We start from the raw sequence: 13,633 nt of genomic DNA, 5'->3' as shown, positions 1-13,633 counted from the left end.
ACCATAGGGCCATGCTTGTTAGGGTCCTGGCCCCAGTTCCAGGGTATTGCCCAGCTTGTTGGCATAAGACACCAGCAATGTGATTATTCAGATACTATGTATCAGTGACTCTGCAAGAAACCCTACATGGCCCAGCAAGCTTCGGGGTGACTACTGACACACCTGTGCACACAGAGGGCTTGGGACATGCCGCTCTAAAGACAGTGGCTCTTGTGTGACCACAGAGTTCTCTAAACACCCCCACATGGTGCCAGAAGAACACTCTCTGTTTCCCTCTGGGTTTGCCCTCTGACCCCGGCAGCAAGACAGTGGCTTTGAACAAAGTCAGATTTCAATCTGGGATCAGTGTATCCGTCTGTCACCTTCTAAGGATGCTGGGGCCCTAGGCCCCTGTCCTGGAAACACATTTGATATCTTTCCCAGGTATCAATCCAGCTCCCGCCTCAGTACAATTTTGCCATGAACGTGCATGGCCGGGTGAAAGGTCGGACTGGACTGCGGGTGGTGGTCAAAGCTCTGGACCCCACAGCTGGGCAGCTGTATGGTCTCGGCAAGGAGCTCTCAGACGAGATCCAAATTCAGGTAAGGGGCTGGGGATGGTGAGAGCCACATGAAAAGGAGAGGGCGCTGGTGGCCTGAGTCCTAGGATGGGGGCCCCTTAGACTGCTGAGGAATTTGAGGCATCCACCCTCCGTCTCCATTCTCCATCAGGGCAGGAGGCAGAGGCAGATAGAGAAGAGAGAAGAGTATAGAGAAGGTGCCAGGAAGGCAGAGATAAGCCTGACTACTGCTCCAAAAGGGAGAGGGTTTGGCTGGTAAATAACCTGTACAGAGGCCTGGGGATTCCAGAAATGCACCTCACTCTTAGTTAAGTTTGGGAGCATCCTGATATTAGGAACTGCTGATAGGGACAGGAGCCCATCACATCTCAAGTTTAATCCTGTACACTTATTTAGCAGTCACTTCTAGACTTCCTAATAAAGGCAGGCTTGCTTCCTTCTGCTTCTGGATTGACACCTCCAGTGAGGAGCCCAGCAGGCAGGCCACTTGTAGATGAACCAGAGGCCCAAGAGACAAAGGGTCAAGGCCACACAGGCTTGGAGGAATTGTGTTCTGTCCTGTATCGGGGGAGGGCCTTTGGCCCCACTGAGACTAACTCAGTCCGGCTCCGAGATTCCCCATCCAGAGCCTGTTGCTCTCTCTCAGACCTTTCCCTCCTTCTGGATGAGTCTTTGTATCTCTAGGTCCTGTAAAACATGGGAGTTGGGCTGGAGAAATAGCTCAGTTAGTAAAGTGCTTACTGTGCATGAGGGCTTGAGTTCAATCCTTGAAATCCATAAAAAAGCCAGGTGTGGGCCCAGAGCGGTGGCTCAGAGATTAAGAGCACTTACTGCTCTTACAGAAGACCCAGGTTCAGTTCCCAGCACCCACATGGTGATTTATAACCATTACAAGAGATCTGAAGCCCTCTTCTGATCTTTGTGGATACCAGGCACGCATGTAGTATGCATATATACATTGCAGGCAGGATACTGCATATATACACATTTAAGAAAAAAAAAAAACACGGTATGGTAGTATTTCAGCACTGGGGAGGTAAACACAGGGGAATCCAGGCTGGACTTGCTGGCCAGCCAGTGTCATCTAATCTGCAAGCCCCAGGCCAGTGAGAGTCTGTCCTTAAAAATAAGATTGACAGCACCTAAGACATAACACCTGAAGATGACCTCTGAGTTCTGCACCAACATATGCATGAGCCTACACACAGAAGCATCCTCATAGGTGTGCATACACACACACACACACGCACACACACACACACACACATACACACACACACATACACCCCTAATAGAGGAGTTGATAACTTGCCTCTGGAGAGCGTATTTCACTTTAAAGGCATGTTGCTGCTGATCTGGAATTTTGTAACCCCTGACCCCTTGTAAGCTGCAAAGAAAAATTAAAGGTATCCCCTGACTACCAGGAGAAAGAATAAAAAAGGCTTGCATCCCCTCCTGGAGAAGACATGAGCTTTTCTCCCTCCCTCCTCTTTTCCCCTCCCCCTCATGCATGCTAAGCTCAGGGACAAAGAAGCTGATTTCCAAAGAAATAACTATTCTCTTCTATTGCCTTTTCGCTCACATTTGCATGCGCTTACAGAAGAAGACACCTGCACACACACTCACACAGAGATACATGGACAAATGTCTGCACAAAGACACATGTAAGTAACAGACCCATGTGAGTCTAGAGACTCATGCACTCAGGTACAGACAGACACAGTTACAAAGAACACATGACTTACACGCAGGACTTAGCAGTTTTGAGTCTGAGTGGTTCCGTGTCCATTTCACTCCTTGACAGCCACTGGAGCTAGAGTAAGTCAGATCAGGAAAGTGGGGACCAGCCCACAGATACGTTTTGCTGTTGTTGTTGTTGTTGGCAATATGGTTTTACTACGTGCCAGAATCAGCAGATAAATAAAGCTGAGCTTCCTTGTACTTGAAGCCCCACTCTAGTTTACCTCAGTGCCCCATCACTCTCTGCTGCCTGTCCCACGGATGCTGCTTCCCAAGGTGCTGGTAGTGTTGACCTCACAGTTGATGGAAAGGCGAGTTCACCTCCATCTAAAAAGAAGATAGACTTTAAGGGAACAGGAGGAAGTCTGCTTGTGGATGCACCTACTGTGCAACCAGGGCCCCAGTCAGTCAGTGAGGCCATTCCAGGCTCAGGAGCACCTGCCTGTGTGGAGATGGCCTCTGATTGTGCCCCAGGTGCCCCTGACAACAAAGCCCTGGGTCTCCCTGAGGCTGTTTTTCAGCTCTCAGTGTGGGATGTACTGTCTTTTGCCTCAACTCCAGCCTCTAGAGATAGGGGTTCCAGAACCCACACAGGGATCTGCTGTAGAGATCAGAGGTGCCAGAGGAACAACTTGAACTGTTACTGTCTCAGAGAGCTGCCCATATGCTCAGGATCTGGACTGTCTAGATGCTTATATCCCTTGGAAGGCCCATTTGATCTCGTCAGAAGCTGGGAGTTGAGTGTAGTGTCAAAATGTGTGGGGCCTTCAACCAGGCTGGAAGCAATCTAAAATCTAGCAGCCCTAGGAGACTTTGAACAGTAGGACTGGGGTGGTAATGGGCTATACGGAGAAAAGATCAAACTCCTATCAAGGCCTCAGAATATCTGTGAGTGAAGGGAGGGATCATATTTGGTCTGGCCTTGTCATACCTGAAAGGCCAGCCCTCTCTGTCACACCCAAGGCCACCTGGGAGGTGCTAAGAGCAACTTCACATCTCTTCTCAGTCCTCACTGAGGGAGAGCAGATGCTCAGATTGGATATGAGTCTGGTTGGGGTAGGAAATATGGCTCACTCTTTTCCAGGTGTTTGAAAAACTGCGGCTGCTGAACCCTGAAATAGAAGCAGAACAAATACTAATGTCACCCAACTCGTTTATAAAGCTGCAGACAAACAGGTTTGTGACTCAGCTCCTGTTTTCTGCGAGGACACACTCTCGTTCCTTCCGACCAGCCATTTGTCAAAGTTGTCGGGTGCCCCAAGTGCATGCAGGGAATCTTTCCGGGTGATGTGCTTGGATTAGGGTGGCTTCTGCATCCCCTTCCTCTTTTCTTCCTGTGGGCATGCTTTGCTCTGCCGTAGCCTTTCTAGATCCCTCCTCTGTTCCCTGTTGCCAAAAACCATTTTATGAACACTGCCGAATTCAGTCTCTAAAAGGGACCAAAGTACCAACTTAGAAGTGTTAAATTTTTCAAATGCCCCTGTGTTTGCAAGACTTGCCACTTGAGGTAGAGCCCATGAATTAGCAATAGCAGTAGCACTGGGGAACAGGATAGAATGCAAAGCTTGGGCCCTGCCACAGCCTACCAAAGGAAAAGCTGCACTTATTCCAAGAGGTGAAGGCACATGTCAGTGCCAGTGACTTGTTTTAAAGGCTGGATACAAACATGTCTCATCCTTAGATTCACCAGGGACACCTTTCATAACATGACTTACACTTCAGTAGCAGTTGGTGAGTGGAGGACTCTGGACCACGCAACCATGTTGCCTGAGGCACTCAGGGTTCATTCATCCAGAAATAACTCAGGAGCAGATGCTGTGCTAGGCTGTATGACCACAGAGGTGAAGGATGCACAGTGCCTTCAGGGGCAGCAGAAGGATGGAAAGAAAGTGATGTGTGACTTTCAGGTGGACCCCAGAGAAGGATTTCTCTGTAGAGATTTGGGGGGGGGGGGCTCACAGGTAGAGATGCCTGACTTAGGGGCATCTTCAAGCATGACTAAGACTTCTTCAGAGTACAGGGAGGGGGCTGGTGGAAGAACATTTAGGCAGAGGCTGTACCATTTGCTTAAACTCATCTAGAGAAGATCAGTGGTGCTAGCACAGCTGAGGAGTTTGCAGGGAGTGGGAGCTAGAGGTCTCTCTTTGGTTACCATGTTGAGGAGTACATGAAATGCTATGAACCTTTCCTTTAGCCTTGCAAATAGAGGCTAGCCCTTGGTCTATACAGCTCAAAGCTCCCACACTTTTCCCCACCCAAGCTGCTTCATTTTAGTAAGAGAAAATGATTTGCCGAAGTGTGGTTGGTGAACTCTGGTCTCATGGCTTCCCATCCCAATGATTGACCTTTGGCTATATGCTGTTCTCAAAGTTGTGAGTTTTCTACAATAGGCTTCTATGGGTGATTGATAGGACCACGAGATCCTGGTAAGCCACAGATGTGAAATCTTGGTATTAATATGCTGGGCCTCTGCCTGTGCCATGCATCTTAAAAACTTCTCCATGCACCATAAAAACAGATCATCTTTCTTCCCAAAGGGATGGTGCAGCCATTCTGAGCTACCGTGTCCTCGATGGGCCTGAGAAGGCTCCCATTGTTCACACTGATGAGAAGGGGTTTCTGGTGTCCGGCTCTGGAATTGGAGTGTCCACCCTCGAAGTGATCGCACAGGAGCCTTTCGGTACCAACCAGACTGTCCTTGTCGCTGTAAAGGTAAGATTGCCTATCACACTGTCTTCGAGTAATGCAACACTCTCTCAGGTGTAAAAGTGATTCACCCTCCAGCTGAGGAATTCTGCTTAGGAATCCAAGGATCACTTGCAGGCAAAAGCCCTAGCTAGATTGTGAGCCATTGGGTCCAAATGTCCTGGAGAGTTATTGATTCCTCCTAGCTTGTTTCATAGAAGGGGAAACTGAGGCACTGTGACATCCACAAAAGTCCCAAAACCCCAGAGTGGTGGCCTTGGCAAGCATGCTGATGTTCCCTCTTCTGCCTGACCACCGACATTCCCACCACCCCACTGCCAAACCCCTGCCCAGGTCAGCACAGAACCTGAGCGTGGTCAGTTCTTTCTGACATGAAGTGTACTCAGTACCAGACATGCAGATAGTTTCATCAACTCTGAGGACATAGTGGCTCATTTTGAATCAGAGAAACTGACTCAGGTGTCACTCAAGGCTACACAGCAGCTCTACCCTGTGTTCACAGTGCCCAAGGGCTTATTCTGATATTCCATGCCTACTGGCGACAGAGACCTACTCCTCGGGCACCCTGTCACATTGTTACCACCTTCTGAATCCTAGAGGACAAAGCTCCCTCAGTCACTGGGCGCTTTGAATCAGGCCTGGGCTGTGGTTAGTTTTCTTTAGTGGGCCAGGGAAGTGCAGCCCACCTACTTTTTGAGTGACAGAAAGTATTAGGTGTTCATCATATCCTAACAGTGAACCTGGCTTGTGGGCTTTGGACTTTGATGGCCTCATGGAGGCTTCTTGTTTAAAGTCAGGATAATTGTTTACCTGCCTTTTACGGGGCCTGAATTCAGAGGTGGCTCTAAGTGTCCCACTGTTGGCCTTCATCAGCGCTCCTGTAGGCAAGTGGCATCTCTTCTCCATCCAGTGGGCATTGCTTCTACTTCAAGTGCCCTGAGAACCTCCTCCCACAACTCTGAACACCACAGAGGGCATTAAGCACAGAGGGCTATGTGAACCATTGCCTAAGTTTTCAGCCATGGATCCTGGCTCTCCTGATTCTTTTAGAGGCTGACTAGCTGTATTGGGTGATAGAAACTGTGTTGCTCTATGGGAACTCTAAAAAGCAAAGTCTTTCTTCTTCACACCCTGAAGTCAGCCCACCCACTAAGTGTCCCTGAAATGGGGACCCACTCGGGCAGCTATCACCACACCCAAATGCTGTCCTCCAGGTCTCTCCTGTTTCATACCTGAGGATCTCCATGAGCCCAGTCCTGCACACTCAGCACAAGGAGGCGTTGATGGCTCTGCCTCTGGGGATGACCGTGACCTTCACTGTCCACTTCCACGACAGCTCTGGAGACATCTTCCACGCTCATAATTCAGTCCTTAATTTTGCCACTAACAGGTAGGACATGGGCATTTCTAGTTTCCCAGGAAGCTGGTCTTGTGTCTGGGTTTCATATGTAGGTCCAGATGGGTGATGAAAGAAAGGCAGATGCTGTGGAAGGATGGCTGAAGGGATGGCATGCCGCACTACACAGACCAGGCCTAGAAGCAGCAAGTCCAGTCAAGAGGCAGAGGGAGTGAAGGGAAGAAAGGCCCAGGCCTTTGTCTGTATGTAGCAGGAAGTTGTTACTTGATGACCCTAATGGGAAGTTGTTCCCTAATGGGAAGGAAGCAGAGCATACCTACCGAGAGCCAAGAGCGGAGGGTTTGTGGAAGACTCCGTGTGACCAGGAAAGAGCGTGCAGGGAAATGTAGCATCTGCAGGCACTCTGCTCCTGTCATCAGTGGAGGAGAACAAGGACTATGCCCCACACTGCATGGGCATATGAGAGAGAAGCCACACGCTGAGCATCTGTACACAAGCCGGCTGTTACACCTTTCTGGTTCTTCCCTAGCCCTGTTATAGAGGCCCAGAGAGGTCAAGCCATTTGCCATGAGCTAGGAAGTGGGGTGTGAATACATTTCCCTGGGCTGACTTAATCCTTGCTGCAGCCTCAGTCCTGGTGTGAGAAGGGAGAAGGTGACAGGAGGGCCCAGGTTTCACTGTGGCCTGCCAGATGTCTGAGTCTGCTGGACAGCCGTGGCTCTCTGTGCACCTTTGCCCTGTCTAACATCAGCATCCTCTGGGTAGTTAGGGAGACATTTCTACAGGGCCCAGCACTCCATGATTTTAAAGGTTGGTGACCGTTGCCCTGGGGAATTGCAGAGGTATGAGGGAGACACTTTGGCTGAGGTTGGAGCTTCTTGAACTCTCCAGGCGTTGGTTGCCATTCCAACTTGTCTCAGAACCCTAAAAGACAGGGATAAGGACATTGCATGGCAGGAGCCTGAGCCGGAAACCTGGCTCTGATTGTTGTGGATCCTGTGATTCTGACAAGGTAGCTCATCTCCCCAAGGCGCTCCCACCTCTCACACAAAGATTAGACCTCACCCATCCATGAGAGAGTTGTCATGAAGGTCTCTGTACAACTGTGGGGCACTACTCCTAGTACCATCTGTCTGTCTGCCTTGAGGGAAGTAGAGCCCAGGTCTGGGCACCATTAGCCATCCCATAGAAGTCACTCAGGCCTGGTGTAGCAGCCATTTTGGAGTCAGCATGGGGAGGTCTGGATGGAGTGAGCCGGCGTGGAGCTTGCTCTAAGCTCCCCTCTGGCATCACTCACAATGAGGGTCTTGCAGGCATTTTAGGAGCGCCTTCCCACTACCAGCCTCGTTTGATCCTCACACCAAATGCATCATATCCACCCTTGTTCCTGTTCCACAGGACCAGACAGACAGCACAGCAGTGCTTAGGCCACCCACATGGTGAAAGGCAGCCTGTACCTTCTTGGCATGTCCTTTGTGGGTCATTTTCCTCCTTGGGCCTCTGCTTCCCTCCTGAGTGTGAGCGCGATGATGCTGGCAGATCCCTGATGGGTGCTGAGGGTTGTGTTCCAAGGATGACAAGGAAGGAGTTATCAAGTCTCTATCCCCTGCAGTAGAGCCACACCTAGGATGAAAGTCAGCCCCAGTGTTGCTCAGTAGGGGATAGGTCTGCATACTTCTCTTCTGAGCTTCAGCCCCCCTTTCCCCTGTCTCTAGAGATGACTTTGTGCAGATCGGCAAGGGTGCCACCAACAACACCTGCATCATCCGTACAGTCAGTGTGGGCTTGACGCTGCTCCATGTGTGGGATGTGGAGCACCTCGGCCTCTCCGACTTCGTGCCACTACCTGTTCTACAAGCCATCACCCCAGAGTTGTCTGGAGCTGTGGTGGTGGGTGACATCCTCTGTCTGGCTAGTGTTCTCATTAGCCTGGGAGGTAAGAGGGAAGTGACTGGTTCATGCTAGGGTATGACACTGCAGAAGGTGCTTCGTGCCACATCATAGGAGTTGTACAGGTGGCTGGGAGGATACTGCCCAAGGGCCACATTCGCTCTGCCACTTGGCAATGCCTGTTCATCTGTGGCCAGGTAGCAGTGGAGATGGTATTGGCTATGCAGCCATCTGCTTTCACTGTCTAGTGGTTTGCGGCAAAAGTCTGCCCCGACCCTGCCTTGGAATAGCACTGCCCAGTAGGATTTTCTGCTCTTGTAGAAGTGTCCTAGATGTATACTTCATCACCCAACTGCCTCTGAAAGCCTATGCTTACCATATGGTTGATGTAGCTAGGGAATGAACCTGTCATCAGATAGATTGTGTGGCTAGTGGTTCATACGTACGTACATACATACATACATACATACATACATACATACATACATGGCTCTGGGACACCTGAGCAGAAAATGAGTTCCCACTCCCCTGTAAATCATACACAGATACTTGGTTTTCTCCTCTTTCTTTAGTCTCTTTACTTCCAAAGGAAATTAAATAGTAGCCAGGTGTGCTCACACATGCAATCCCAATGCTGAAGAGGCTGAGACTGGGCACTTGACATGAGTTTGAGACCAGTCTGATTCTGATCAGTACAATGAGTTAGCCTAGCATGCAATGAGACCTTGTCTTGAAAAGAGGAAAGAAAGAGGAGATAGGGCAAGGGAGGAAGATAGAAATAAAACTGTTATCTGCTACAGATAGAAGGAAGTTTTTGAATTGTATTACTTATTGGGAACAAAGTGGCTGTGTGAAACTGAGCCTAGGATCTGCCTTTTTAAGAGGCATTTAGCCAGGTGGTGGTGGTGCATGCCTTTAATCTCAGCACTTGGGAGGCAGAGGCAGGCAGATTTCTGAGTTCGAGGCCAGCCTCATCTACAGAGTGAATTCCAGGGCAGCCTGGGCTATACAGAGAAACCCTGTCTCAAAAAAAAAACAAACAAACAACAACAAAAAAAGTGGCATTTAAAGTATGTTATACATATTATAAAAATGTTCCTAAGTCAAGTATTTACAGAGTAAATTTTATCTGTTTAATCCAGATAGCAATTTTATAATATTTAGTTCATCTGGGTTGGATGATGATGATGATTAATTTTTATCTTATGTGTATGAGTGTCTTACCTGTTGCTGGGAATCAAACCTAGGTCCTCTGTAAGAACAGTAAGCACTCTTAACCACTGAACAGTCTCTCCAGCCTATGATGTCTTGTTTTTATTATCAACACATCACCAGTGAGGTCTGCTCTGTTTTTAAAGAGAAAGCAATAGTGCTGGAGATGGGCCCAGAGATATGGCCCCAGCCCACCCAGGACAAAGAATTGGGAAAAGGTCATGTGAAAACAGATTCCAGATGGGAAGGTACAGGGGGAGCTGGTGCCTCTGAGAACAGGTGGAAAGGAAGAGTGGCAGGTCGCAAGAGCTGGGAAGGTGCAAGGAACGCTTCCGAGGTGCCCTGTGTGGATTCCTCCCTGAGGTTGAAAAGTCCCCCACAGGCAGAGGGGGTAGGGAGCTAGGCTTGGGCTATGTGTCCAAACAAAATGGGTGATATCTGGGCTTATTCTCCCAGGTGTCTCAGGGACCTGGAGCTCCTCAGCCAGCAATGTCCTGTACATTGACCCTAAGACAGGTGTGGCTATAGCTCGAGATGCGGGGTCTGTGACTGTTTACTACGAGATCACTGGACATCTGAAGACCTTCAAGGAGGTAGGTCTTCTACTGAGGGCAGCCAGAGGCAATTATACCCAACCAACCGTGTTAGAGGCAGCAAGAGCATCAGTGTGTGTCTATAACTAGGCTTGGAGACCCATGTTTGCACTTGGGAGGCTGGGGCAGCATAATATTTTAAGTTTGAGACCATCTCGGCTTACATAGCAAGACTGACTTCAAAACCCAAGCAAGCAAGCAAACACATACAGCCCCCCATTGCACCCCCAGCACATTGTAGTACGTATGCCCCTGGGTACCAGATCTCTCTACACAAAGACATAAGACCTCAGCACCTCATGCCTATTTTTAGTTTGTTTGGTTTCATGGTCTTTCATTTGTGTGTCTGTTTGGAGACAGGGTATTACTGTGTAGCTCAGGCAGGCTTTGAACTGAATCTCCTGTGCATCCCTGGTGTTTGTCACCTCCTATATGCTTGAAATCACCTCTGACTTATAATAGCTAACTGATGCTACGTCATGTGAGTGGTTGTTAGCCTGTGCTGCTTAGGAAGCGCCTGTCTCTGCTCAGAACAAACGCACTTTTCCTCTGACTATTTTTGATCTGTTGTTGGTTGAATCCAAAGCTGCCAAAGCAGCAGGTACAAAGCCTGGCTGTGCCTCTGATTCCTTTTTCTTCAAGAAACAAATAACCAGGCCTCCTGCCAGAGCTGTCTGCAGCTGTCAAGATCTAGGAGAATCAGCCACCCACTAAGTGTGAGATGGGAACCAGTTCCCTGTCCATCCCAAGCATCCCTCTCATGTCCAAACCAGCATCGGGGGAGAGATCTGTTTGACTGATTCTACCTACCCATCCACCAACACCCACGCTTGTCTGGGAGCCAGCATGACCATGCAGCCATTGGGGTGGGCATTTCCCTGAGGGAGTTCAGGCATTGGATGGGCAACCCAGTGATCTGGTATCACCTGGCAAAGTAAAACTTCCTTCAGCAAGTCACCTTTGAGTCTTTATGAAAGCCAACAAAACCCTTTCTCTCCAGCTGAGAACAAGTCAATGACTCTAGTCTGGCTGAGTTCCAAACCTGTCTCATTTTTAGAGGCAGCGTGTGCTTTATCGAATCCAGCAGTTTAACCTAATAGTTTGCATATTTAGTGCTGTGGCTCAGGCGAGTGGCTGCAGATAGAGGCACTCTGATTAATAAAGCTCTGCTTCACAGGAGAGGCCCCTAAGAATGGTCATGAGAGGGGTCAGCAGTCACCAAGGTATATGGGGTTTGAGAGAGAACCCTGGGTGAGCTGGATCATAGGATATGTGTGGGAGGGGCTTATGGTCTGGCTTTATAGGCAGATCATGAGTTTCCAGGGAGGCCAGGAAGCTGGGTGCAATGGTTTAAGGGTGGCTTTAACTGGGCATATCCCTGCAGTGTCACTTCCTGAGAGGCTGAGATTGTAGCAGCTTAAGGATTTTAGGGCAACCTAGACACTCAAGTCATTCTGTCTGTCTGGGTTCGAATCCAAGATCAACTACTGAGCAAGTTCCCTCTGTGTCCCAGGGATACACCACACTGTGATGTAGCATAGTAAGCTAAGGGAGAGAGAACAGGTTGGTTGGCCCTTAGTATCTGTCCTGGATGATCTGTGTGTCAACTTGACACATCAGAGTGAAAGGAGTTTCACTTGAGGAAATACCTCCATGAGATCCAGCTGTAAGTCATTTTCTCCATTAGTGATCAGTGGGAGGGCCCGGCCCAGGAGGGCCCAGCCCACTTTGGGTGGTACTACCCCTGGGCGAGTAGTCCTGGGTTCTATGAGAAAGCAGACTGAGTAAGCCATGTTAAGCAAGCCAGTCAGCAGCACTCCTCCATAGCTTCTGCATCAGCTCCTGCCTCCAGGTTCCAGCCCTGCTTGAGTTCCTGTCCTGATTTCCTCCAATGATGGATTGTGATCTGGAAGTGTAAGCCAAATAAATCCATTCCTCTCTAACTTGCTTTTTGGTCATGGTGTTCCATGTCAGTAATAGAAACCCTGACTAAGACAGAGTCTCACAAGTGTTTGCTCCACTCTGTGTTTGCTGCTGGTGCTCCTGTTGGAGAGTAGGGTGGTAGCTTGCAAAGGCTGGAAGTACTGGTAAGGCCAGAGGGACAAAGGCCCATATACGGTGGGGCTGTGAGCTGCGGGCCAAGGGAGCCTTTCCTGCTACTGTGACTTTCCTATGCTGCACAAAAGGGACCCACAAGAAGAGCCTCCAAAGCATGTGCCCCCACCAGAAAGGGTGGCCAGCATTCTAGCCGTAGAGGGTATGGACCTGTGGTTCTTGCAGAGAAAGATAGAGGGACATCCCAGTGGAGGAAAGCCTGCATAGGGGACCAGATGGGGTATGAGCAGGATGGCCTCTAGGGACCCTTGTTCTGTACACATTTGGGTCTGATTGATCCATTCTGAATTAGGATCTTCGGTCCTTGTGAGGAGCTTAGTTATCCAGATCTGTGAGCAGAGGGAAGATGATGGCAGGAGCATGTGGCCTGTCCTGGACCACTAAGGAGGTTCAGTCTGCTGTTAGTCCTGACCTTGCTGCTGATCCAGCTCTACCTTCTGCCTTGGCTTTGATATCAGTTTTAGCTTTGCTCTCATAGGGTGGGAGAGTTGGGGTGGTCAGTTAGGGCTCTGACAGATAACCCTGCCACACTCTGACCAGGATTTAGCTGTGAGCTCATTAGGTTTTGTTGCCTGGGGTCTAGGTGATACAAGCTGCGGGTAAGGTCATGAAAAGCGCCCAGCACAAGCCAGCATACAATCATCGCTCAGCATAACTGACTTGTTTCCCTAGATAGTGGTCGGCACCCCTCAGAAGACTGTGGCCCGTCGCCTCCACTCTGCCCAGACCAGTGTCCAGGAAGCCACAGCCTCCAAAGTGACTGTCAGCGTGGGAGACAGGAGCTCTAACCTACTTGGTACAGAATGAGTAGGCTCTGGGTCCCTTGCCAGACTTGGGGAGCGGGGAGTAGCCTCTGTGTCCTTTAGTGTGGCTTTATCTGGTTTGGGTTTTGTTGTTGTTTTGTGGTCTTGCGGATTGAACGCAGGGCCATGACACACCACTAGACCACTGAGCCATACTGCAGCCCTCTTATTCAGACTCACCTCTAACTCCAGAGAGAGCCTTTAGCCCTTGCTCATCCACTCCTTGCAGCTCTTAAGAAATACGAGGCCTCCATAAGCCAGAGCATGAAAGACGGGCGCCTTCATAAGAGCACAGCTCCAAGACACTGCCTGCGCTGAGTCAGAGCTGTGATTGCAGCCCTAGGGCATGAGCAGAGCAAGCCACAGTCCACCGCAGCTGATGGTAGAAACTAATGACATCGCAGGCTGGTGGCTGGTTTTGATTTTTATAATTACCTCTCCCTAGTCATGCATAGAACATTCCATCTCACTCCTTGCCTGTGACAGCCCTGGACAGCAAGTGCCAGAAATAAATATGTCGATACAAATTTTTTTTTTAACCACTTAATGGATGAATTAAGTTCCACTATTCTCATTGTGATTAATGGGGTACATTTACTACATCATGAAAATGCTGTTTTTCTCCTTTAGTAAGGCAAGTGGGAAAACAGTCTGCTG

General features: G+C 49.4%; 1 protein-coding gene across 2 annotated transcripts in view; it reads left to right on the top strand.

Annotated features, from left to right (window-relative positions):
• Nup210 (nucleoporin 210) overlaps positions 1–13,633 on the top strand; it is a 102,671-nt gene that overhangs the window by 81,648 nt on the left and 7,390 nt on the right. For both annotated transcript variants that reach the window (XM_031382575.1, XM_031382574.1), the window contains exons 28-34: positions 424–582; positions 3,385–3,476; positions 4,838–5,012; positions 6,221–6,396; positions 8,079–8,299; positions 9,922–10,058; positions 12,846–12,969. In XM_031382575.1, coding sequence (XP_031238435.1) covers positions 424–582; positions 3,385–3,476; positions 4,838–5,012; positions 6,221–6,396; positions 8,079–8,299; positions 9,922–10,058; positions 12,846–12,969 — 1,084 coding nt within the window. The remainder of the gene's footprint in view (positions 1–423; positions 583–3,384; positions 3,477–4,837; positions 5,013–6,220; positions 6,397–8,078; positions 8,300–9,921; positions 10,059–12,845; positions 12,970–13,633) is intronic.

The sequence above is a fragment of the Mastomys coucha genome, unplaced genomic scaffold (assembly GCF_008632895.1).
Source record: "Mastomys coucha isolate ucsf_1 unplaced genomic scaffold, UCSF_Mcou_1 pScaffold20, whole genome shotgun sequence".
Taxonomy (NCBI): domain Eukaryota; kingdom Metazoa; phylum Chordata; class Mammalia; order Rodentia; family Muridae; genus Mastomys; species Mastomys coucha.
This window is presented reverse-complemented; position numbering and strand designations above follow the sequence as displayed.